General features: G+C 44.5%; 1 protein-coding gene across 2 annotated transcripts; it reads left to right on the forward strand.

Moving 5' to 3' along the window:
* The first annotated feature begins 509 nt into the window (after positions 1–509).
* On the forward strand, positions 510–27,659 carry zgc:103559 (Allantoinase, mitochondrial). 2 transcript variants are annotated; one of them, XR_006832128.1, is made up of 12 exons: positions 510–941; positions 13,902–14,053; positions 14,368–14,482; positions 16,450–16,596; positions 17,632–17,740; positions 17,858–17,951; positions 20,034–20,220; positions 22,310–22,448; positions 26,736–26,908; positions 27,035–27,067; positions 27,232–27,519; positions 27,557–27,627. XR_006832128.1 is itself a non-coding variant. In XM_046301933.1 (11 exons), exons 1-11 carry the CDS (start codon positions 786–788, stop codon positions 27,418–27,420), a joined length of 1,494 nt encoding a protein of 497 aa, XP_046157889.1. In that variant the 5' UTR covers positions 510–785; the 3' UTR covers positions 27,421–27,659. The 2 variants fall into 2 exon arrangements, 1 of the variants encoding a protein (XP_046157889.1); XM_046301933.1 differs by having other exon boundaries at positions 27,232–27,659.
* The last annotated feature ends 28 nt before the right edge of the window (positions 27,660–27,687 follow it).

Below are 27,687 nucleotides of genomic sequence, written 5' to 3' on the forward strand. Positions count from 1 at the left end.
TCTGAATGACACACATACACAATCCATGTCTAAATTGTCTCAAGGCTTCAAAATCCTTCTTTAACATGTCTCCTCCCCTTCATCTACACTAATTTTGAAGCGGATTTAACAAGTGACATCAATAAGGGATCATAGCTTTCACCTGGATTCACCTGGTCAGTTTATGTCATGGAAAGAGCAGGAGTTCTTAATGTTTTGTATACTCAGTGTCTATACATGGTGTTTACAGAATGATAATAGCTGTAAAGAAGAATACAGAATACAGCTTTGGCCACACCACGTCTAGTGTAAAAGTTGCAATCTAATGTTAAAGAGAGATAAATCTCACTAGACATATTTTACTAACATATTTCCCCCTGAAAACGAGTTGCTTTATACATGGTACTCGGCTCGTGGGTTCATTCTGTATACAGAGTAAACGAGAGGTCAACAAACCTCTATCACTGTCTGTAACCACTATCTTACACAACCCTTTACTAGCCTGCCTTGGGGGAGGTGCCATCCACAGTATTCCACAGAATATCTGCACACAGACCAGACTTAAAAGCAGAGTCAGTTTGTTTTACTCTTTGGACTAGCAGAACCCGTTTGTTCCACTCTTTAGACTCGTAGAACCCGTTTTGTTCCACTCTTTAGACTAGCAGAACCCGTTTGTTCCACTCTTTAGACTAGCAGAACCCGTTTTGTTCCACTCTTTAGACTAGCAGAACCCGTTTGTTCCACTCTTTAGACTAGCAGAACCCGTTTGTTCCACTCTTTAGACTAGCCCAGGTAGTCCTGCAGTAATGGAGCCTGGGTCGACCGTGAGTGCAGTGAGGAGTAGCAGGGTTCTGTGTGGCACAGAGATACGGCCTGCTCTGATTGTCATCAAGGAGGGAAAGATACACAAAATCCTCCCAGACTCCAGTGGTTCTACTGGGGATACTGCTGCTGGCTGTGAGGTAGGTATTGATTGGCTCTCTGGCTTCTGCTCAATTTGGTCTTTTTATTTTTTGTTTTTTTTGTGTTAATTATGACTTTGTTTGTTCAGAATGTTTGTGTAATAATTTCCTATGAAGAAAAACACTTCCCAGTTCAACTAGTTCTCACAGTTTTAACGTCAGAATTAGACGTTAATGTTTCTCAAAGAATCACATTTTGAAGTTGTTGCAAACTTCAAATTTCGAAGTGTTTTAGGTTAAGTTTAGGTATTAATGCAACATTTTTAAGGTTAGGGTTCATTTCAGGCATTATTAACTCAGAATGGTTAAGGTTTGGGATTTAAGGTTTTTTTTTTTAATCTCAACAACAAAAAATTACATAGCTGGATTTGAACTTGTGACCTTTGTAATCAGAGGCAGATTCACCCACTATCCCTGTCCACAGCACCTAACCAAAACCAAAACGCACTTGAACGTAACAGCGCTCACTGTTGCCCCTAGTGGCTGGTTTCCATGTCATCTCCTGACGTACTCAAACATGGATGGAAGTCAAATACTGAATTAAGCTAGCAGTGTTATTAAAGGTGTTATTGAAACGTTCAGTTAAAGTGTTAAGCAGAGCTTGTAACCAAAATGTTTTCCTCATCATTTTCTGTGTTTTGTTCCACTGTTCAGACAAGCAAAATAAATAAAAAATCGAATGATTAATCCATTCTTCTCTAGTTAAAAATCTCTCTCTCTAATTTCTGAATCACGCTGTAACGCCAGTAGGCTACTCTGCTTCCAAGGGGGAAGGGCCTACAAAGGTTAGCCTGTTGGCCTAATTAAATGAAAATTTAAAGCAGATGAATGAAGAGGCTGTCTACACCTTGAATTTGTGATTCACTACCATTCTCACACTCCGTCTGCGCGTCTGCGCTTTCTGCTGAGGAGAGCGAGAGAAAGTTGCACAGTAGCCTGCATTTGACCGAGCCAACATTCTTCTCATCTGAGTCCACTACAATATATTTGTCCTCAAACTGTCGTTTTACTTTTAATTTTTTTTTAAATGGAGACCATTTTAATTGAAGTAGAGATGGAGGCCATTTTAATTGAAGTAAAGATGGAGGCCATTTTAATTGAAGTAAAGATGGAGGCCATTTTAATTCAAGTAAAGATGGAGGCCATTTTAATTCAAGTAAAGATGGAGGCCATTTTAATTGAATTAAAGATGGAGGCCATTTTAATTAAAGTAAAGATGGAGGTCATTTTAATTGAAGTAAAACACAGGCTTCTGTGCAACTTTCAGGTAGGATTGACCCCCTCCCCCTCCCTGCCCATCAATACCGAGCCGTCCAGGAAGGCTCGTGTTGCTCTGGATGACCAGGTGCTCTCTGAAGATGACGTGAGGAAAACTTCACCTGGATCCTGAACTTTCCTGATGGGCAGACCACAGGCTGTGAAGATTGACAACAACACCTCCTCCACACTGACTCTTATCACAGCCCCCCCCCCCCCCCAGTGGTGTTTGCTCAGCCCTCTGCTGTACTCCCTGTTCACCCATGACTGCTTGCTTTGCACGACACCAACTCCACCATCAAGTTTGCTGATGACACCACGGTTATAGGTCTTTCCGAGTCAGCCTATCCAGAGGAGGCAAGTGAACTGGCATTGTAGTGCCAGGACAACAACCTCTACCTCAACAACCTCTACCTCAACATCAGCAAAACAAGGGAGTTGATTGTTGACTTCAGAAAGCAGAGGAGGGAACATGCCCCTAACCACATTAACAGGAGTACAGTCGAGAGTCGGCTTTTAACTTCCTCTGCATCACATCATCACTTGACGTGGACCAACAACAACACCACTCCTGTTAAGATGATGCAACAGCGACTCTACATATAAATGTTAGGCCTCCCTGGGTCCTTTCCAGATACTACTGACGCACCAACCGAGAGCGTCCTGACAAATTGCATCACAACCACAAGGCCCTACCGTGTGTGGTGAAGACAGCCCGGTACATCACTGGGTCCATGTTCCCACCCATCCAGGATATCTACCTGAAAACAGTGCCTGAGGATGTCCTGCAGCATCATCAAGGACCCCACACACCCCCCCAGCCACGAGCTGTTTACTCCTTGACCATAAGGCAGATGTTATCGGCGCATGAGATCGTATACCAACAGCCTCCGTTTCTATTTACAAACCATCAGACTGCTGAACACTTGAACTGGACTGACCAAATCAAATCAAATGTTATTTGTCACATGTGCTGAATACAACAGGTGCAGACCTACTTACAATCCCTTAACCAACAATGCAGTTAAAAATATATATATATAAGTTAAGCAAATATTTACTAAATAAACTAAAGAATGGGAGGGGGTCTATGCAAATAGTCCGAATAGCCATTTGATTAACTGTTCTTATGACGCTGTTAAGGAGCATTTTGTACCTAGAATTGGTGCTTCGCTACCGCTTGCCATGCTGTAGCAGAGAGAACAGTCTATGACTAGGGTGGCGTTCCTCTGACACCGCCTGGGATAGAGGTTCTGGATGGCAGGAAGCTTGGCCCCAGTGATGTACTGGGCTGTGCACACCAACTATCATGGTCCAAACATAGTAACACAGTTGTGAAGAGTTTTCCCCCTCAGGAGAAACTGCTTATGACCACCCTCTGTAGTGCCTTGCGGTCAGATGCCAAGCAGTTTCCATACCAGGCGGTGATGCAACCAGTCAGGATGCTCTCGGTGGTGCAGCTGTAGAACTTTTTGAGGATCTGAGGACCCATGCCGAATATTTTCAGTCCCCTTAGGGGGAATATGCATTGCCGCTCCCTCGTCACGACTGTCTTGGTGTGTTTGGAACATGATAGTTTGTTGGTGATGTGGACACCAAGGAACTTGAAGCTCTCAACCTGCTCCATTACAGCCCAGCCGATGTAAATGGGGTGTGCTCAGCCCGCCTTTTCCTGTAGTCCACGATCAGCTCCTCCTCCGTCACGTTGAGGGAGAGGTTGTTGTCCTGGCACCACACTGCCAGCTCTCTGACCTCCTCCCTATCGGCTGTTTCATCATTGTCGGTGATCAGGCCTACCACTGTTGTGTCATCTGCAAACTTATGATGATTTTGGAGGCTTGTCCACGCAGTCTTGGATGAACAGGGAGTACAGGAGTGGACTAAGCACTCACCCCTGAGGGGACCCTGTGTTGAGGATCAGGGTGGCAGATACATACGTCGTTGCCTACCCTTATCACCTCGGTGCAGCCCGTCAGGAAGTCCAGGATCCAGGTTTCTGAGGGAGGTGTTTAGTCCCAGGGTTCTTAGCCTAGTGATGAGCTTTGAGGGCACTATGGTGTTGAATGCTGAGCTGTAGACAATGAACATCATTCTCTCGTAAGTGTTCCTTTTGTCCAGGTAGGAAAGGGCAGTGTGGAGCGCAATAGAGATTGCGTCATCTGTGGATCTGTTGGGGCGGTATGTGAATTGGAGTGGGTCTAGGGTTTTTTGGGATGATGGTGTTGATGTGAGCCATGACCAGCACTGCATGGCTACAGATGCGAGTGCTACGGGTCGGGTTAGGCTGGTTACCTTAGCGCTCTTGGGCACAGGGACTGGTCTACTTGGTCTGCGAGTCACTGGTACTTAATGCTTTCGTTTATGCTTGTAAGCAGGAGTCAGGAGGATAGAATTATGGTCAGATTTGCCAAAATGGAAGGTGAGGGAGAGCTTTGTATGCGTCTCTGTGTGTAGAGTAAATGTGTCACACCCTGATCTGTTTCACCTGTCTTTGTGCTTGTCTCCACCTCCCTCCAGGTGTCGCCCATCTTCCCCATTATCCCCAGTGTATTTATACCTGTGGTCTCTGTCTATAGACAGTTTGTTTTGTTAATTCATACCTACCAGCGTTTCTTCCTCTGCTCTTGCCTGTTATCCTGCTCCTGTTTTCTAGTCCTTCCCTGTTTTGATCTTCTGCCTGCCCTGACCCTGAGACTGTCTGTTTTATACCTTTCCCCCACTGTTCTGGATTATTGACCTTCTGCATCCCCTGCCCCTGAGACTGCCTGTCGTTCTGGGCACTTTATACCTTCTCCAGATTATTGACCTTCTGCCTCCCCTGACCCTGAGACTGCCTGCCATTCTGGGCACTTTATACCTTCTCCAGATTATTGACCTTCTGCCTCCCCTGACCCTGAGACTGTCTGCCATTCTCCAGATTATTGGCCCTGACCCTGAGACTTATACCTTCTGGGCCCAGATTATTGACCTTCTGCCTCCCCTGACCCTGAGACTGTCTGCCATTCTGGGCCCTTTATACCTTCTCCAGATTATTGACCTTCTGCCTCCCCTGACCCTGAGACTGTCTGCCATTCTGGGCCCTTTATACCTTCTCCAGATTATTGACCTTCTGCCTCCCCTGACCCTGAGACTGTCTGCCATTCTGGGCCCTTTATACCTTCTCCAGATTATTGACCTTCTGCCTCCCCTGACCCTGAGACTGTCTGCCATTCTGGGCCCTTTATACCTTCTCCAGATTATTGACCTTCTGCCTCCCCTGACCCTGAGACTGTCTGCCATTAGATCTCACTCACCAGTTGTTATTGACAGATAGACACACACTCCTCATAGCTGTTCTGTCTTGTCGATGCACGGAAACCCCAGCCAACTGTATATTATCCATGTCGTCGTTCAGACACGATCTGGTGAAACAGATGTTTTTAATGTCCCGTTGGTAGGATAGTCTCAAATGGAATTCATCCAGTTTATTCTCCAATGATTGCACGTTGGCCAATAGGACGGATGGTAGAGGCGGGTTACCAACAAATTCTCACAAGCCACCCAGATCCCTTGTATCAGTGTCTCCTCTTTCATGCGAATGACGGGTGCAGCAGTAAATCCTTCGCGTCTGACTCGTTAAAGAAAAACATGTTGTCCAGTTCCAGGTGAGTAATCTCTGTTCTGATATCCAGTAACTCTTTTCTGTCGTAAGAGACTGTGGCACACATGTACTCATTCACGCACACACCCTCCCACAGACACCCACAAATCCACACACACACACACAAACACACACACACACACACACACACACACACACACAAACACACATAAACTCGGCAACAACAAAAAACAGCCCTTTTTCAGGACCCTGTCTTTCACAGTTAAAAATCCAAATAACTTCACAGATCTTCATTGTAAAGGGTTTAAACACTGTTTCCCATGCTTGTTCAATGAGCCATAAACAATTAATGAACATGCACCTGTGGAACGGTCATTAAAGACACTAACAGCTTACAGAAGGTAGGCAATTAAGGTCACAGTTATGAAAACTTAGGACACTAAAGAGGCCTTTCTACTGACTCTGAAAAACACCAAAAGAAAGGTGCCCAGGGTATCTGCTCATCTGCGTGAACATGCCTTAGGCATGCTGCAAGGAGGTATAAGGACTGCAGATGTGGCCAGGGCAATAAATGGCAATGTCTGTACTGTGAGATGCCTAAGACAGCTACAGTGAGACAGGACGGACAGCTGATCATCCTCACAGTGGCAGACCACGTGTAACAACACCTACACACGATCAGTACATCCGAACATCACACCTGCGGGACAGGTACAGGATGGCAACAACAACTGCCTGAATTACACCAGGAATGCACAACCTATCCTTTAGACTGTCCGCAATAGGCTGAGAGAGGCTTGTAGGCCTGTTGTAAGGGAGGTCCTTACCAGCCATCACCGGCAACAACATCGCCTATGAGCATAAACCCACCGTTGCTGGACCAGACAGGACTGGCAAAAAGTGCTCTTCACTGACAAGTCGCACCATTTGTCTCACCAGGGGTGATGTTCGGTTTTCACGTTTATCGTCGAAGGAATGAGTGTTACACCGATGCCTGTACTCTGGAGCGGTATCGATTTGGAGGTGGGGCGGTGTGTCACAGTATCATCGGACTGAGCTTGTTGTCATTGTAGGCAATCTCAACGATGTGCATTACAGGAAGAGTGGGGTAACATCTCAAATCAGGTGCAGTCCATGAGGACGAGATGCACTGCAGTACTTAATGCAGCTGGTGGCCACACCAGATACTGACTGTTACTTTTGATTTTGACCTCCCTTTGTTCAGGGACACATTATTCCATTTCTGTTAGTCACGTCTGTGGAATTTTTTCAGTTTATGTCTCAGTTGTTGAATCTTGTTATGTCCATACAAATATTTACACGTTAAGTTTGCTGAAAATAAACACAGTTGACAGTGAGAGGACATTTCATTTTTTGCTGAGTTTATACACTGAGTGTACAAAACAATAAGGACACTTTCATAATATTGAGTGACCCAATTTGTGGACTCTACAAGGTGTCGAAAGTGTTCCACAGGAATGCTGGCCCATATTGACTCCAATCCTTCCCACAGTTGTGTCAAGTTGGCTGGATGTCCTTTGGTTGGTGGACCATTTTTGAAACACATGGGAAACTGTTGAGTGTGAAAACCCTGAAGCAGTGTAGTTCTTGCGCCTAGCACCTACTACCATACCCCGTTCAAAGGCATTGAAATATTTTGTCTTCTCCATTCACCCTCTGAATGGCACACAAACAAACACAATCCGTGTCTCAATTATCTCCTCATCTACACTGATTGGTGGATTTAACCCGTCTCCTCCCCTTCATCTACACTGATTGGTGGATTTAACCCGTCTCCTCCCCTTCATCTACACTGATTGAAGTGGATTTAACAAGTGAAGACCTGGATAAGACCACATGGAAAGAGCAGGTGTCCTTAGTGTCTTGTGCACTCAGTGTACATTTATGCTACACACACAGCACACTTTTTTATTTATCTAACTTGGCAAGTCAGTTAAGAACAAATACCTATTTACAATGTTGGCCTAGGGGTAGTGGGTTAACTGCCTTGTTCAGGGGCAGAACAACAGATTTTGACCTTGTCAGCTCGGGGATTCAATCCATTTACATTTACATTTAAGTCATTTAGCAGACGCTCTTATCCAGAGCGACTTACAAATTGGTGCATTCACCTTATGACATCGAGTGGAACAGTCACTTTACAATAGTGCATCTAAATCTTAAAGGGGGGGGGTGAGAGGGATACTTATCCTATCCTAGGTATTCCTTAAAGAGGTGGGGTTTCAGGTGTCTCCGGAAGGTGGTGATTGACTCCGCTGTCCTGGCGTAGTGAGGGAGTTTGTTCCACCATTGGGGGGCCAGAGCAGCGAACAGTTTTGACTGGGCTGAGCGGGAGCTGTACTTCCTCAGTGGTAGGGAGGCGAGCAGGCCAGAGGTGGATGAACGCAGTGCCCTTGTTTGGGTGTAGGGCCTGATCAGAGCCTGGAGGTACTGAGGTGCCGTTCCCCTCACAGCTCCGTAGGCAAGCACCATGGTCTTGTAGCGGATGCGAGCTTCAACTGGAAGCCAGTGGAGAGAACGGAGGAGCGGGGTGACATGAGAGAACTTGGGAAGGTTGAACACCAGACGGGCTGCGGCGTTCTGGATGAGTTGAAGGGGTTTAATGGCACAGGCAGGGAGCCCAGCCAACAGCGAGTTGCAGTAATCCAGACGGGAGATGACAAGTGCCTGGATTAGGACCTGCGCCGCTTCCTGTGTGAGGCAGGGTCGTACTCTGCGGATGTTGTAGAGCATGAACCTACAGGAACGGGCCACCGCCTTGATGTTGGTTGAGAACGACAGGGTGTTGTCCAGGATCATGCCAAGGTTCTTAGCGCTCTGGGAGGAGGACACAATGGAGTTGTCAACCGTGATGGCGAGATCATGGAACGGGCAGTCCTTCCCCGGGAGGAAGAGCAGCTCCGTCTTGCCGAGGTTCAGCTTGAGGTGGTGATCTGTCATCCACACTGACATGTCTGCCAGACATGCAGAGATGCGATTCGCCACCTGGTCATCAGAAGGGGGAAAGGAGAAGATTAATTGTGTGTCGTCTGCATAGCAATGATAGGACAGACCATGTGAGGTTATGACAGAGCCAAGTGACTTGGTGTATAGCGAGAATAGGAGAGGGCCTAGAACAGAGCCCTGGGGGACACCAGTGGTGAGAGCGCGTGGTGAGGAGACAGATTCTCGCCACGCCACCTGGTAGGAGCGACCTGTCAGGTAGGACGCAATCCAAGCGTGGGCCGCGCCGGAGATGCCCAACTCGGAGAGGGTGGAGAGGAGGATCTGATGGTTCACAGTATCGAAGGCAGCCGATAGATCTAGAAGGATGAGAGCAGAGGAGAGAGAGTTAGCTTTAGCAGTGCGGAGCGCCTCCGTGATACAGAGGAGAGCAGTCTCAGTTGAATGACTAGTCTTGAAACCTGACTGATTTGGATCAAGAAGGTCATTCAGAGAGAGATAGCGGGAGAGCTGGCCAAGGACGGCACGTTCAAGAGTTTTGGAAAGAAAAGAAAGAAGGGATACTGGTCTGTAGTTGTTGACATTGGAGGGATCGAGTGTAGGTTTTTTCAGAAGGGGTGCAACTCTCGCTCTCTTGAAGACGGAAGGGACGTAGCCAGCGGTCAGGGATGAGTTGATGAGCGAGGTGAGGTAAGGGAGAAGGTCTCCGGAAATGGTCTGGAGAAGAGAGGAGGGGATAGGGTCAAGCGGGCAGGTTGTTGGGCGGCCGGCCGTCACAAGACACGAGATTTCATCTGGAGAGAGAGGGGGAGAAAGAGGTCAGAGCACAGGGTAGGGCAGGGTAGTAACCTTGCAGTTACTAGCTTAACACTCTCATCAATAGGCTACCTGCCGCCCAAATTGCTGCTACGAGATTTGTTTTCACTATTGCTTATACTGCACAATTTAATCACTTGCCCCCCCCCCCCCCCAATCCCACTTACTCTGATACATGTGTAAATAATTGTACTATAATTGCGACTTCCTGTATAAGGCTTATACAGGTCCTTCTGTAGCTCAGTTGGTAGAGCATGGCGCTTGTAACGCCAGGGTAGTGGATTCGATCCCCGGGACCACCCATACGTAGAATGTATGCACACATGACTGTAAGTCGCTTTGGATAAAAGCGTCTGCTAAATGGCATATATTATATTATATTTATTCATTATATTCTTATCTTATCTTTAATTATTTATTTATTCTTATTGTTGTTGCATTATAGAGAAGGAACCTGAGGTAAGCATTTCGTTGGACAGTGTATACCATGTGTATCCTGTACATAAGACTAATACAACTGGAAACTTAAAACTTGGTTCTCTGGCTCACTTCCTCCCCCCTGTTGGAGAGAAAAGATACTGTCATTCAGTGTATTTATTTCTCACCCATTTGTAGTTCAATCGGGGCTATTTTGTGACCTAGATTGTTGAAGTCTTAAAAAATGTAATTACACTGTAATAACATCTGTATTACTACAAATACCACCCTATTCCCTACATAGTGCACTACATTTTGACCAGATTCCAATGAGCCCTAAGGGCCCTGGTCAAAAGTAGTCCACCATGTAGGGAATGAGGTGCCATTTGGCCATTACTGATTGAGCATTACTATGAAGGTGTATAACTATTTTTAATGGTGTATCTTAACCCTGGTCCTGGGACCCAAGAGTGTGCACATGTTTGTTTAATCCCTAGCACTACACAGCTGATTCAAATCCTCAACTCATCATCAAGTTTGGATGATTTGAATCAGGTAAGGCAAAAAAAAAAAAGTAAAACCCTTTGGATCCCCAGGACCAGATTATAAATTATAATGTAGCATTACTGACGTAGCATTACTGACGGAGCATTACTGACGGAGCATTGCTGACGTAGCATTGGTGACGTAGCATTACTGATGTAGCATTACTGACGTGGCTTTACTGACGTAGCATTACTGACATAGCATTACTGACGTAGCATTACTGACGTAGCTTCACTGATGTAGCATTACTGATGTAGCATTACTGACGTAGCATTACTGACGTAGCATTGGTGACGTAGCATTACTGACGTAGCATTACTGACGTAGCTTCACTGATGTAGCTTTACTGACGTAGCATTACTGACGTAGCATTACTGACATAGCATTACTGACGTAGCATTGATGACGTAGCATTGGTGACGTAGCATTACTGACGTAGCTTCATTGACGTAGCGTTACTGACGTAGCTTCATTGACGTAGCATTACTGACGTAGCATTACTGATGTAGCATTACTGATGTAGCATTACTGACGTAGCTTCACTGACGTAGCATTACTGACATAGCATTACTGACATAGCATTACTGATGTAGCATTACTGACGTAGCTTCACTGACGTAGCATTACTGATGTAGCATTGCTGACGTAGCATTACTGACGTAGCATTGGTGACGTAGCATTGGTGACGTAGCATTACTGACGTAGCTTCATTGACGTAGCATTACTGACATAGCATTACTGATGTAGCATTACTGACGTAGTTTCACTGACGTAGCATTACTGACGTAGCATTGGTGACGTAGCATTGGTGACGTAGCATTACTGACGTAGCATTACTGATGTAGCATTGCTGATGTAGCATTACTGACGTAGCATTGGTGACGTAGCATTACTGACGTAGCATTACTGATGTAGCTTCACTGATGTAGCTTTACTGACGTAGCATTACTGACGTAGCATTACTGACGTAGCATTACTGACGTAGCATTGGTGACGTAGCATTTGACGTAGCATTACTGATGTAGCTTCATTGACGTAGCATTACTGACGTAGCATTGCTGATGTAGCATTACTGACGTAGCATTGCTGACGTAGCATCTGACGTAACATTGCTGACGTGGCATTACTGATGTAGCTTTAGATCCCAAGTGGCGCAGTGGTATAAGGCACTGCATCTCAGTGCAAGAGGTGTCACTACTGGTTCGTATCCCGGCTGAATCACATCTGGCCGTGATTGGGAGTCCCATAGAGTGGCCAGAATAGTCCCAGCGTTGCCGGGGGAGGCCGTCATTGAAAATAAGAATTTGTTCTTAACGGACTTGCATAGTTAAATAAAGGTACAAATAAATACATTTACTGATGTAGCTTTACTGTGATTTGTATTTATTATGGATCCCCATTAGTTCCTGCCAAGGCAGCAGCTACTCTTCCTGGGGTTTATTATGGATCCCCATTAGTTCCTGCCAAGGCAGCAGCTACTCTTCCTGGGGTTTATTATGGATCCCCATTAGTTCCTGACAAGACAGCAGTTACTCTTCCTGGGGTTTATTATGGATCCCCATTAGTTCCTGACAAGACAGCAGTTACTCTTCCTGGGGTTTATTATGGATCCCCATTAGTTCCTGCCAAGGCAGCAGCTACTCTTCCTGGGGTTTATTATGGATCCCCATTAGTTCCTGACAAGACAGCAGTTACTCTTCCTGGGGTTTATTATGGATCCCCATTAGTTCCTGCCAAGGCAGCAGTTACTCTTCCTGGGGTTTATTATGGATCCCCATTAGTTCCTGCCAAGGCAGCAGCTACTCTTCCTGGGGTTTATTATGGATCCACATTAGTTCCTGCCGAGACAGCAGCTGCTCTTCCTGGTATTTATTATGGATCCCCTTTAGTTCCTGCCAAGGCAGCAGCTACTCTTCCTGGTATTTATTATGGATCCCCATTAGTTCCCGACAAGGTAACAGCTACTCTTCTTGGGATCCAGCAAAATTAAGGCATTTATACATGTTTTATACATTACAAGAAATTCACAACAGGTTTCACAACATATTAATTGTATGCCCTCAGGCCCCTATTCTACTACCACACATCTACTGTACAACACAAAATCCATGTGCACATGTGTGTATAGTGTGTATGATATTGTGTGTGCGTGTGCATGTGTCTGTGCCTATGTTTGTGTTGCTTCAAGTACCCATTGTTCCATAAGGTGTATTTTTATCTGTTTTTTAAATCTAATTTTACTGCTTGCATGAGTAAAAAACCCTCCAGTAGTTTAGATGGACAGCTCGGTGCATTCAACATGTCAATACGTCTCACAAATACAAGTAGTGATGAAGTCGATCTCTCCTCCGCTTTGAGCCAGGAGAGATTGACATGCATATTATTAATATTAGCTCTCTGTGTACATCCAAGGGCCAGCTGTGCTGCCCTGTTCTGAGACAATTGCAAGTCCTTTATTGTGGCACTTGACCACATGACTGAACAGTAGTCCAGGTGTGACAAAACTAGGGCCTGCAGGACCTGCCTTGTTGATAGTGTTGTGAAGAAGGTAGAAGAAACTAGGGCCTGTAGGACCGGCCTTGTTGATAGTGCTGTTAAGAAGGTAGAAACTAGGGCCTGTAGGACCTGCCTTGTTGATAGTGCTGTTAAGAAGGTAGAAACTAGGGCCTGTAGGACCTGCCTTGTCGATAGTGTTGTTAAGAAGGTAGAGCGCCACTTTGTTATGGACAGACTTCTCCCCATCTCAGCTACTGTTGTATCAATATGTTTTGACCGTGACAGTTTACAATCCAGGGTTACGCCAAGCAGTTTAGTCATCTCAACTTGCTCAATTTCCACATTACAATATTTAGTTGAGGTTTAGGGTTTAGTGAATGATTAGTCCCAAATACAAAGCTTTTCATTTTTGAAATGTTTAGGACTAACTTATTCCTTGACACCAATTCGGAAACTAACTGCAGCTCTTTGTTAATTAATGTAGTCATTTCAGTCGCTGTGGTAGCTGATCCACATACATAGACACACTGGCTTTACTCAAAGCCAGTGGAATGTCGTTAGTAAAGATTGAAAAAAGTAAGGGGCCTAGACAGCTGCCCTGGGGAATTCCTGATTCTTCCTGGATTATGTTGGAGATGCTGTCATTAAAGAACACCCATCTGTGTTCTGTTCGACAGGTAACTCTTTATCCACATTATAGCAGGGGGTGTAAAGCCATAGCACATACGTTTTTCCAGCAGCAGACTATGATCAACAATGTAAAAATCCACACCGAAGTCTAACAAAACAGCCCCCCACTTCATGGCTGGTGCTATGACATGTATAGCTGTATCTATAACATATATTTGTTACACTGATGGTAGGTGTTGGATGTGGGAGACCAGCTGGTGATGCCTGGTATCGTGGACTGTCACGTCCATGTGAATGAACCGGGTCGTACCACCTGGGAGGGATTCTGGACCGCCACGAGGGCCGCTGCTGCAGGAGGGGTCACTACCATAGTGGACATGCCCCTGTAAGTCACTACCATAGTGGACATGTCCCTATAAATCACTACCATAGTGGACATGCCCCTGTAAGTCACTACCATAGTGGACATGTCCCTGTAAATCACTACCATAGTGGACATGTCCCTGTAAATCACTACTATAGTAGACATGCCTGTCACATTGACTAACTTAGGCTACTCCTGTACTCAATGAACACATTCAGATCTGGCCAGACTGAGGATCACTAAGGATATCTTTAAAAAATAAAAATAAAAATAAAAGATTGAAAAGAGATATAAAATGTGCAAATTGAACTGTGTTCTAATTACTGTCTCCATAGCAACAGCATCCCGCCGACCACCACCCTGGATAACTTCCATGAGAAGATGGCAGCAGCGTCGGGAAAGTGTTTTGTAGACACTGCCTTCTGGGGAGGGGTCATCCCTGGCAACCAGGTACAGTACTAGCTGTAGGAAGGATAGCATGACGGATGCTAGTCCACCTGGACAGGATGCTAGTCTATCGCAGGGCCTCCTCCCCCCTCCTCCAAATCTATATCCTTAAATGCTGAGTGCGGAGCAGAGACGCATCAGGTCCCATTTTTACAGTATTTCGTATGACTCGCCAGGGATCAAACGTCCAAGCTTCTAATCTCAGGGCAGACACTCTAACCACAAGGCCACAGAGTTGGTTGAGGGAGAAAAAGTAGAGATAAAACTAACCCACTAGGTTAAAAAACGGTTGAAATAACATTGTTTCCATCAACCTGGAAAACTGATTGGATTTGCAAAAAAAAGTTATACATTTAAGGGCATTTTGTGTAAATATAAATGTAAATATAAACTACACGTTGATCTGACATCTGCTCCCAGTGGGAAGGCTATTTCTCAATTGTCAAAAAAGTCCTCAGAGTTTCCTCATCGTCCCACCTTGATTTGTCCTGATTGGGATCTGCCCTGATTGGGATCTGCCCTGATTGGGGTCTGCTCTGATTGGGACCTGCCCTGATTGGGACCTGCCCTGATTGAGATCTGCCCTGATTGGGATCTGCCCTGATTGATTGGGATCTGCTCTGATTGGGATCTGCCCTGATTGGGATCTGTCCTGATTGGGATCTGCCCTGATTGATTGGGATCTGCCCTGATTGATTGGGATCTGCTCTGATTGGGATCTGCCCTGATTGGGATCTGCCCTGATTGGGATCTGCCCTGATTGGGACCTGCCCTGATTGGGACCTGCCCTGATTGGGATCTGTCCTGATTGGGATCTGCCCTGATTGGGATCTGCCCTGATTGGGATCTGTCCTGATTGGGATCTGCCCTGATTGGGACCTGCCCTGATTGGGACCTGCCCTGATTGGGATCTGTCCTGATTGGGATCTGCCCTGATTGGGATCTGTCCTGATTGGGATCTGCCCTGATTGGGATCTGTCCTGATTGGGATCTGCCCTGATTGGGATCTGCCCTGATTGATTGGGATCTGCCCTGATTGGGATCTGCCCTGATTGGGATCTGCCCTGATTGGGATCTGTCCTGATTGGGATCTGCCCTGATTGGGATCTGCCCTGATTGGGATCTGCCCTGATTGATTGGGATCTGCCCTGATTGGGATCTGCCCTGATTGATTGGGATCTGCCCTGATTGGGATCTGCCCTGATTGATTGGGATCTGTCCTGATTGGGATCTGTCCTGATTGGGATCTGCCCTGATTGGGATCTGCCCTGATTGGGATCTGCCCTGGCTGATTGGGATCTGCCCTGGTTGATTGGGATCTGCCCTGATTGGGATCTGCCCTGATTGATTGGGATCTGCCCTGATTGATTGGGATCTGCCCTGATTGATTGGGATCTGTCCTGATTGGGATCTGCTCTGATTGGGATCTGTCCTGATTGGGATCTGCCCTGATTGGTATCTGCCCTGATTGGGATCTGCCCTGATTGTGATCTGCCCTGATTGGGATCTGCCCTGATTGGGATCTGCCCTGATTGGGATCTGCCCTGATTGGGATCTGCCCTGATTGGGATCTGTCCTGATTGGGACCTGCCCTGATTGGGATCTGCCCTGATTGGGATCTGCCCTGATTGGGATCTGTCCTGATTGGGATCTGCCCTGATTGGGATCTGCCCTGATTGGGATCTGCCCTGATTGGGATCTGCCCTGATTGGGACAGACTTGGCAGGTGAACATAACATGGAATCTCATTAATATCCTGTCCTTAGCCTGGTCAGTTATATCAAATCTGTAGAGATTCAAGTAGATGAGAAGAGGAAAGGATGGAGGGTTTTTTTGCGGGACAATTAAGAATACGACCAATCACACACGGGTGAACCTAAACCAAAGCCCTGTGGTGATGGTGTGGCTTCGGCTTCTACCTGTAGTGGTTTCTATGAAACCACCTGATACAAATGACTCTGTTTCTGCAGCTGGAGCTGCTCCCCATGATCCGGGCTGGGGTGGCTGGTTTTAAATGTTTCCTGATCCACAGTGGAGTTGAGGAGTTCCCTCGTGTGACTGACGAGGATCTGCACATCGCCATGAAACAGCTACAGGGCACAGGGAGCGTTCTCCTGGTAACTCACAGACAGATGGAAAATAAAACACACTCATATTTTCTTTCTGTTTTAACGTCTTTTAAGCAGCAGAGGTCAGAGAAAACTAACAAAGGCTGTCGCCGAAACTCGTCCGTTTGACTTCTGACTTACAGGGGCATGTTCACTATGGTAGTGATTTACAGGGACATATTCACTATGGTAGTGATTTACAGGGACATATCCACTATGGTAGTGATTTACAGGGACATATCCACTATGGTAGTGATTTACAGGGACATATCCACTATGGTAGTGACTAACAGGGACATTTCCACTATGGTAGTGATTTACAGGGACATATTCACTATGGTAGTGATTTTATCCACTATGGTAGTGATTTACAGGGACATATCCACTATGGTAGTACTGGTAGTGATTTACAGGGACATATCCACTATGGTAGTGATTTACTACTACTACACTATTCCACTATTACTAGTATTTACAGGGACATATTCACTATGGTAGTGATTTACAGGGACATATCCACTATGGTAGTGACTAACAGGGACATATTCACTATGGTAGTGATTTACAGGGACATATCCACTATGGTAGTGATTTACAGGGACATATCCACTATGGTAGTGATTTACAGGGACATATTCACTATGGTAGTGATTTACAGGGACATATCCACTATGGTAGTGATTTACAGGGACATATTCACTATGGTAGTGACTAACAGGGGCATTTCAGTGAATACAGGTTTTCACTTTTTTCCAGTATAGACCTTTTAAACACGGTTCCTATCTACATTTTTTTAATGATAAACTTTTGATTTGACGCCCAATTCCTCATTCTAGAATTCACAGCTTCCTCACAAACACACTCACTGCATTGGAAAGGTGTGTGTTTTTGTAGTAATTCTATGTGACTTGTGTCTACTCTATCATATAAAACTTGTAAGCTATGGGGGCGAAACAATTATCTTAATTTATTAATCAATGTTATACACCTTATGACTAAGGGGTTAACAAATACCAACCTTGACTTCTTCTCTTTTCTCTGTAGTTTCATGCTGAGAGGGATAACCCCCTGCCTTCAGAGGAAGAAGAGAGGGATAACCCCCTGCCTTCAGAGGAAGAAGAGAGGGATAACCCCCTGCCTTCAGAGGAAGCAGGTATCATTTTAACGTCGAAAAAATGAAGCAGTATTTTGCTACTGGTGTGTCAGAGTAATTTAACAGTATCTATAAGAACCATCCTCCTACTTCCATCCCCACCACTGCTTTCCATAGACCCCAAGGAGTACTCCACTTTCCTCAAGTCCAGACCAGATGTTATGGAGTTGGAGGCCATTCGAACTGTCACTGAGCTCTGCCTGAAATACCAGTAAGAACTACTACTACTACTACTACTACTACTATTACTACTACTATTACTATTACTACTGCTACTACTACTATTATTACTATTACTATTACTACTGCTACTACTACTATTATTACTATTACTATTACTACTGCTACTACTACTATTATTACTACTACTACTACCACTACTACTACTACTACTACTACTATTACTACTACTATTACTACCACTACTACTACTATTACTACTATTACTACTACCACTACTATTATTACAACTATTACTACCACTACTACTACTATTACTACTACTACTACTACTACTATTACTAATACTACTGCTACTACTACTATTATTACTATTACTATTACTATTACTATTACTACTGCTGCTACTACTACTACTACTACTACTACTACTACTACTACTATTACTACCACTACTACTACTATTACTACTACTACTACTACTACTACTACTACTACTACTACTACTATTACTATTACTACTATTACTACTATTACTACTATTACTATTACTACTATTACTATTACTACTAGTACTACTACTACTACTACTACTACCACTGCTACTACTACCACCACTACGATCACTACTACTACTACTACTACTACTATTACTACTATTACTATTACTACTATTACTATTACTACTGTTGCTACTACTACTATTATTACTATTACTACTACTTCTACTACTACTACTACTAATACCACTACTACAATCACTACTACTACTACTACTACCACTACTACACTCTTTCCTCTCTGCCTCCTTCTTTCACCTCACCCTCTCACCTTCCCCAGTCAGGCTCACAACTCCTCCAGTCTACTACTACTACTACTACTACGATCACTACTACTACTACTACAACTACTACCAGTACTACTACTACTACCACCACTACGATCACACTACTACTACTACTACTACTACTACCACTACCTATGCTACCTCTAGTACTACTGCTACTACAACTACTACTACTACCTATGCTACTGCTAGTACTACTGCTACTACTACTATCTCTATGACTACTACTACTACTACTACCACTACCACTACTACTACTACTACTACTACTACTGCTACTACTACTACTACTACCTATGCTACTGCTAGTACTACTGCTACTATTACTACTACTACTACTATTGCTAAACACTTTCTACCACCTATTCCTATCTGCTAACCCTGCTAGTACTCTGCTCCCTACTACTCCTATCTATGACTACTACTACTACTGCTACCAATACTACTGCTACTACTACTACTACTACCACCACTACTACTACCAGTACTACTGCTACCACTACTACTACTACTACTACCATTACTACCACTTCACCCTTCTGAAAAAAACCTACACTCGATCCCTCCGATGTCAACAATTGACCAGTTCCCCTTCTCCAGAAAACTTCTTGAACGTGCCTACGGCCACTACTACCACTACTACTACTACTACTACTACTACTACTACTACTACTACTACTACTACTACTACTACCACTACTACTACTACTACTACCTATGATACTGCTAATACTACTGCTACTACTACTGATACTACTACTACTACTACTACTACTACTACTACTACTACTACTACTACTACTACTACTACTACTGAATGCTCTCCAAATCACCTACTATCAACTAGACAGTACTACTACTGAGGCAATACTACTAACTCTTCTCCTATACTGACCACTACCACTACTACTACTACTACTACTACTACTACTACTACTACTACTACTACTACTGATACTACTACTACTACTACCAGTACTACTACTACTACTGCTACTACTAAGCTGTGTTATGTACTGTGCTGCTGTTTGAGTTCATATCTAATCGTTAGAGATCAGCAACCAGGTTTTAGAGATGCCCCTCTGAGTATTTCTCCTGGTTTTCTCAACATTCTATTTATTGACAATTTGTATATAAAACAAAAGTAGTAACATTTCAAATGTATAGAGGTTTTAAATCTAACTCTCTAGGGTGCATTGCCACATAGTGCACCTGTCCTTTGCCCAACCCTGGGCTCTGATGTGGACTGTGTATGTCTCTCTCAAGGGTGCATTGCCACATAGTGCACCTGTCCTCTGCCCAGCCCCTGGCTCTGATCCAGGCTGCGAAGCAGGCCGGAGCCCCTCTGACGGTGGAGACCACCCATCACTACCTCAGCCTGTCTGCTGAACACATCCCTGCTGGGGCCACACAGTTCAAATGCTGTCCTCCCATCAGAGGGGTAGCTAACCAGGTACACCTCTCATCAGAGGGATATCTAACCAGGTAGACCTCTCATCAGAGGGATATCTAACCAGGTAGACCTCCCATTAGAGGGATATCTAACCAGGTAGACCTCCCATTAGAGGGATATCTAACCAGGTAGACCTCCCATTAGAGGGATATCTAACCAGGTAGACCTCCCATTAGAGGGATATCTAACCAGGTAGACCTCCCATTAGAGGGATATCTAACCAGGTAGACCTCCCATTAGAGGGATATCTAACCAGGTAGACCTCCCATTAGAGGGATATCTAACCAGGTAGACCTCTCATCAGAGGGATATCTAACCAGGTAGACCTCTCATCAGAGGGATATCTAACCAGGTAGACCTCCCATCAGAGGGATATCTAACCAGGTAGACCTCCCATTAGAGGGATATCTAACCAGGTAGACCTCATCATCAGTAGACCTCTCATCAGAGGGATATCTAACCAGGTAGACCTCCCATCAGAGGGATATCTAACCAGGTAGACCTCCCATTAGAGGGATATCTAACCAGGTACGCCTCCCATCAGAGGGATATCTAACCAGGTAGACCTCCCATTAGAGGGATATCTAACCAGGTAGACCTCTCATCAGAGGGATATCTAACCAGGTAGACCTCCCATTAGAGGGATATCTAACCAGGTAGACCTCCCATTAGAGGGATATCTAACCAGGTATGCCTCCCATCAGAGGGGTAGCTAACCAGGTACACCTCTCATCAGAGGGATATCTAACCAGGTAGACCTCTCATCAGAGGGATATCTAACCAGGTAGACCTCCCATTAGAGGGATATCTAACCAGGTAGACCTCCCATTAGAGGGATATCTAACCAGGTACGCCTCCCATCAGTGGGGTAGCTAACCAGGTACACCTCTCATCAGAGGGATATCTAACCAGGTAGACCTCTCATCAGAGGGATATCTAACCAGGTAGACCTCCCATTAGAGGGATATCTAACCAGGTACACCTCCCATTAGAGGGATATATAACCAGGTAGACCTTCTTCTTTATTTGAACAATTTTCTACATCGTAGAATAATAGTTGAAGTCATCAAAACTATGCAGTAACACATATGGAATCATGTAGTAACCACAAAAGTATATATTCTATATTGTATATTCTTCAAAGTAGCCAAAGTAATGATGGACTACTGTTTCTCTTTGATTATTTGAGCTGTTCTTGCCATAATATGGACTTGTTTTTTTACGAAATAGGGCCGTCTTCTGTATACCACCCCTACCTTGTCACAACACAACTGATTGGATCAAACGCATTAAGAAGGAAAGAAATTCCACAAATGTATTTTTAACAAGGCATACCTGTTAATTGAAATGCATTCCAGGTGACTACCTCATGAAGCTGGTTGAGAGAATGCTAAGCGTGTGCAAAGCTGTCATCAAGTCAAAGGGTGGCTACTTTGAAGAATATCAAATATAATTTGATTTGTTTAACACTTTATTGGTTACTAGATGATTCCATATGTGTTATTTTATAGTGTTGATGTCTTCAATATTATTCTACAATGTAGAAAATAGTACAAATAAAGAAAAACCCTGGAATGAGTAGGCATGTCCAAACTTTTGACTGGTACTGTATATATAATTAATGTTTCATTAATAAATGAAAACAAGAGACACAGAGAAAGTGCAAATAAACAGAGAGACTGCGTACATACAGACAATAGAAGACTAACATAGACCACACCATCTCATTATATAACAGAAGTTAACACAGGGGCCAGTCATCCATCCACACCATCTCATTATATAACAGAAGTTAACACAGGGGCCAGTCATCCATCCACACCATCTCATTATATAACAGAAGTTAACACAGGGGGCCAGTCATCCATCCACACCATCTCATTATATAACAGAAGTTAACACAGGGGCCAGTCATCCATCCACATCATCTCATTATATAACAGAAGTTAACACAGGGGGCCAGTCACCCATCCACACCATCTCATTATATAACAGAAGTTAACACAGGGGGCCAGTCATCCATCCACACTGAACATGATGGTTATTACCAAAAAAATCTAAAATGATCCATTACCTTCTACCCCTCCAGGAGCAGCTGTGGTCTGCCCTGAAGGCTGGTCAGATTGACATGGTTGTGTCGGATCACTCCCCCTGCACACCAGACCTGAAGAGATTGGACAGTGGGGATTTCACTCAGGCCTGGGGAGGGATCTCCTCCTTACAGTTCGGTAAGTGAGATCAATAAGAGATCAATTAAAGATCCAGTAGATATCCATTAGAGATCCATTAAAGATTCAGTAGAGATCCATTAGAGATCCAGTGGATCTATTAGAGATCCATTAAAGATCCAGTGGATCCATTAGAGATCCATTAAATATCTGGTATAGATCAAGTAGAGATCCATTAGAGATCCAGTAGAGATCAATTAGAGATCCATTAGAGATCAATTAGAGATCCAGTAGAGATCCATTAAAGATCAAGTGGATCCATTAGAGATCCATTAAGAGCATTAGAGATCCATTAAAGATCCAGTGGATCTATTAGAGATCCATTAAAGATCCAGTGGATCCGTTAGAGATCCATTAGAGATCAATTAAGGATCCAGTAGAGATCCATTAGAGATTCTTTAAAGATCCCTTAGAGATCCATTAGAGATCCATTAAAGATCCAGTAGAGATCCATTAAAGATCCAGTGGATCCATTAGAGATCCATTAAAAATACAGTGGATCCAGTAGAGATCCAATAGAGATCCATTAAAGATCCATTAAAGATCCATTAAATATCCAGTGAGATCCATTTAAGATCCAGTGGATCCATTAGAGATCTAGTAGAGAGCCATTAGAGAGCCATTAAAGATTCAGTAGAGATCCAGTAGATAACCATTAAAGATCCATTAAAGATCCAGTAGATAACCATTAAAGATCCATTATACATCCAGTAGAGATCCATTAGCTATTAGCCATACCTTGCCATCTATATATAGAATTTTCTGTGTGAGTAGTTACACATGGTGGGGCAGGGTAGCCTAGTGGTTAGAGCATTGGACTAGTAACCGGAAGGTTGCAAGTTCAAATCCCTGAGCAGACAAGGTACAAATCTGTCGTTCTGCCCCTGAACAGGCAGTTAACCCACTGTTCCTAGGCCATCATTGAAAATGGGAATTTGTTCTTAAATGACTTGCCTAGTTAAGTAAAGGTCAAATAAATAAAATAAAACATAGAAGCCTCATGTCCAACCATAGAAATATAATAGATTATATTTCTATGTGTCTGTCAGAGGCACCAAACGAAAAGGTATCTATCGTGTTGTTCTGTAAAACGTATTTATATCTTTTCATATACCATAAATTAATCATGTGGATCCAGTAGAGATCCAATAGAGATCTATTAGAGATCCATTAAAGATCCAGTGAGATCCACTCTCTAAACTCTAAACTCTGCTCCTGATGTTACTACTAATCCAGTCTCCTGCTACATGACAAAGTCCACAAGGAGATAAGCATAAAATACAGCGCTAGTTTACAAGACAGTTTAATTATTTACTGGCCAGTGACAGTGAACAGAGAAGAGATCTATCTGATCAAAGACTCCTGGCTTCGTGTGGTGGTTAATTTCTTTACTATCAAATGAGGAGAGATGAACATATCACACAAGTCAGAGTTATAGTTAAACTAAATCTTTATTCACTTATTAATAAGGGACCATATCAATACAACACACATATATAAAGTGAATCGATTGAGTGCTCTACGATAACGATGGCTGGTCGAATGAATCACCCTCAGATGATTCGTTGAGAGCCCCGAGACAAAGGTACAAAGGTCTTTTATAGCCAAGATACACCCTCTTCAAGCTGCATGACAAACAACAGATGTATGGAATGGGTCACAAGGTTAAGATTTGTATGAAAGATACTTATAATGCACAGAAGACGGTATCTACTGTGAAAAAAAACTGTTCTCGTTGTGTAGAGATCATGGTCTGGCCATGGTGGTCATCTGGCCCTGGTGGTCATCTGGTCCTGGTGGTCATCTCTCCCTGGTGGTCATCTCTCCCTGGTGGTCATCTCTCCCTGGAGGTCATCTGGCCCTGGTGGTCATCTCTCCCTGGTGGTCATCTGGCCCTGGTGGTCATCTGGCCCTGGTGGTCATCTGGTCCTGGTGGTCATCTCTCCCTGGTGATCATCTGGCCCTGGTGGTCACCTGGCCCTGGTGGTCATCTGGCCCTGGTGGTCATCTGGTCCTGGTGGTCATCTCTCCCTGGTGATCATCTGGCCCTGGTGGTCATCTGGCCCTGGTGGTCATCTGGCCCTGGTGGTCATCTGGTCCTGGTGGTCATCTGGCCCTGGTGGTCATCTGGCCCTGGTGGTCATCTGGTCCTGGTGGTCATCTGGCCCTGGTGGTCATCTGGTCCTGGTGGTCATCTGGTCCGGGTGGTCATCTGGCCCTGGTGGTCATCTGGTCCTGGTGGTCATCTGGTCCTGGTGGTCATCTCTCCCTGGTGGTCATCTGGTCCTGGTGGTCATCTCTCCCTGGTGGTCATCTCTCCCTGGTGGTCAAATGGCCCTGGTGGTCATCTCTCCCTGGTACCGTATAGAAACAGAAACATTAACTCATGCTCTGGAACATGGTCTTGTTAGGTTTATCACCCCAAAGCATCGTAACCCCCCCCCGGGAAAATCTTGGACCCATTCAAACAATTAATACCACACATAGCAGGCTATAGTATGTATTCCACCCTCCCTCTCCCAGGCTATAGTATGTATTCAGCTCTCCCTCTCCCAGGCTATGGTATGTATTCAGCTCCCCCTCTCCCAGGCTATAGTATGTATTCAGCTCTCCCTCTCCCAGGCTATAGTATGTATTCAGCTCTCCCTCTCCCAGGCTATAGTATGTATTCAGCTCCCCCTCTCCCAGGCTATAGTATGTATTCAGCTCCCCCTCTCCCAGGCTATAGTATGTATTCAGCTCTCCCTCTCCCAATCTATAGTATGTATTCAGCTCCCCCTCTCCCAGGCTATAGTGTGTATTCAGCTCTCCCCCGGTCTTCTCTTGAGAGCCATGTCTGCCTACGGCGGCCTTTCTCACTAGCAAGGCAATGCTCTCTCTCACTCTCTCTCTGTCTCCATCTGTCTCTCTCTCTCTCTCTATCAATTCAATTCAATTCAATTTAAGGGCTTTATTGGCATGGGAAACATATGTTAACATTGCCAAAGCAAGTGAGGTAGATAATATACAAAAGTGAAATAAACAGTAAAAACTAACAGTAAACATTACACATACAGAAGTTTCAAAACAATCAAGACATTACAAATGTCATTATGTATATATATGTCACGTTCTGACCTTTATTTCCTTTGTTTTGTATTTATTTAGTATGGTCAGGGCGTGAGTTTGGGTGGGCAGCCTATGTTTGTTTTTCTATGATTTTGGGATTTCTATGTTTTGGCCTAGTATGGTTCTCAATCAGAGGCAGGTGTCATTAGTTGTCTCTGATTCAGAATCATACTTCGGTAGCCTGGGTTTCACTGTTTGTTTGTGGGTGATTGTCTATATTGATTGCTTGTGTCAGCACGGTTCCCATTAGCTTCACGATTTCGTTTATTGTTTTGTATATTGTGTTTCAGTGTTCAGTGTTTTCTTTATTCAATTTCACCACATTTTGGTCCTCCGATCCTTCTCGCCTCTTCTCTTCAGATGAAGAGGAGGACGACCGTGATAATATACAGTGTTGTAACAATGTACAAATGGTTAAAGTACACAAGGGAAAAATAAATAAGCATAAATATGGGTTGTATTTACAATGGTGTTTGTTCTTCACTGGTTGACCTTTTCTTGTGGCAACAGGTCACTAATCTTGCTGCGGTGTCTCTAATATGGTCAGACAATGGGCAGGAGGTTAGGAAGTGCAGCTCAGTTTCCACCTCATTTTGTCTCTCTCTGTCTCTCTCTATTGTCTCTCTATCTCTCTCTCTCTATTTACAAAGCCATTTTGGGTTTACTACCTTTTTATTTGTGCATTTTTATTGTTCAGGAATGTGGTGGGTCGTCTCTTCGTTCGCTGGACTTTATCCTGCTGACTGTTCCAAATGTCAGAACTGAATTTGGTAAAAGGGCTTTTATGTCCTCTGGCCATCGTCTTGGAACGCCTTACAAAATACTTTTAAACTGGAAGAACTTGTCCTGATTGGTATTTTTAAATCGCTGATGAATGATCTTGAGGCTGATTCCCTGACCTGTCAATGTTTTTAATTTGCTGTTTTATACTCTTGTGAATTCAATAGTTTTTACTAGATTACTTGTAATTTTTCATGTTGTCTGTCTGTAATTTTTTCGTAATGACTTGGTGCTGCCTATCTTGGCCAGGACCCTCTTGAAAAAGAGATTTTAATCTCAATGAGCCCTTCCTGGTTAAATAAAGGTTAAATAAAATACAAAAAATTGTCTCTCTCTATTGTCTCTGTCTCTCTTTGTAATGTATCTGTCTCTCTGTCTATCTGTCTCTCACTATCTCAGGTCTGTCTCTGTTCTGGACGTCAGCCAGTAAGAAGGGTTTCACTCTTCCAGACGTGGTGAGGCTCCTCTGCCAGCGCACTGCACAACTCTGTCGCCTTGACAACCAGAAGGGGAGCCTTGTTCCCGGTCACGATGCAGACCTGGTCATATGGGACCCAGAGAAGGAGTTTGAGGCCAGTATTATAGGAGAGGGATTCACTAAGACAAAGAACACACAGTCTTTCATTGTATCACAACTGTTCATTTGTTGGTTTTGTGCTCAGCTGTTATTTTATATTTCCATTGATGACTTTCCACAGGTGAAAGACGCAAGTATACATCATAAAAATAAGGTGAGATAACATAAACCATGGGTACAATACCCTGCACAATATTAAACTATGTGTAGTATCAGTCCAGGACTATACATATAAAGCCGTCACAATCTACTGAAGGCAATGATCCAGGTTGACAATAATACCCCACCCCCCACCCCCACCCCCGTCTCTCTCTACAGCTAACTCCCTACCTGGGCCTGACGTTGCTTGGGGAGGTGAGTGTCACCATTGTCCGAGGCAGAGTGGTGTACAAGCAGGGTTCCTTCTCTCCTACGCCCCTGGGGAAGCATCTCCTCCTCCCCCAGGGGACGACCCAGGTCTCCCTGTGTGATGGAGAGAAGACCGAGGGGACCCAGGCCTCACGGTGATGGAGAGAAGACTGAGGGGACCCAGGCCTCACGGTGATGGAGAGAAGACCGAGGGGACCCAGGCCTCACGGTGATGGAGAGAAGACCGAGGGGACCCAGGCCTCACGGTGATGGAGAGAAGACCGAGGGGACCCAGGCCTCACTGTGACTCCCTGGGAAACGGTGGCAAGACATGTTACTGAGGGGACAATCCTGGCTACATAAATACAATACAATTAAATAAATGGACCATGGGGGGGGGGGGGGGCATGTGTGTCTCAAAGTTCA

Source organism: Oncorhynchus gorbuscha, linkage group LG15 (assembly GCF_021184085.1).
Source record: "Oncorhynchus gorbuscha isolate QuinsamMale2020 ecotype Even-year linkage group LG15, OgorEven_v1.0, whole genome shotgun sequence".
NCBI lineage: Eukaryota > Metazoa > Chordata > Actinopteri > Salmoniformes > Salmonidae > Oncorhynchus > Oncorhynchus gorbuscha.

Excerpts from the sequence above, each read along its gene's own strand:
- zgc:103559 (XM_046301933.1), top strand. The coding sequence starts at position 786 with ATGGAGCCTGGGTCGACCGTGAGTGCAGTGAGGAGTAGCAGGGTTCTG. Across the intron at positions 942-13,901 it reads ATACTGCTGCTGGCTGTGAG|GTGTTGGATGTGGGAGACCA; the intron begins GTAGGTATTGAT and ends CACTGATGGTAG. Across the intron at positions 20,221-22,309 it reads TCAGAGGGGTAGCTAACCAG|GAGCAGCTGTGGTCTGCCCT; the intron begins GTACACCTCTCA and ends CTACCCCTCCAG.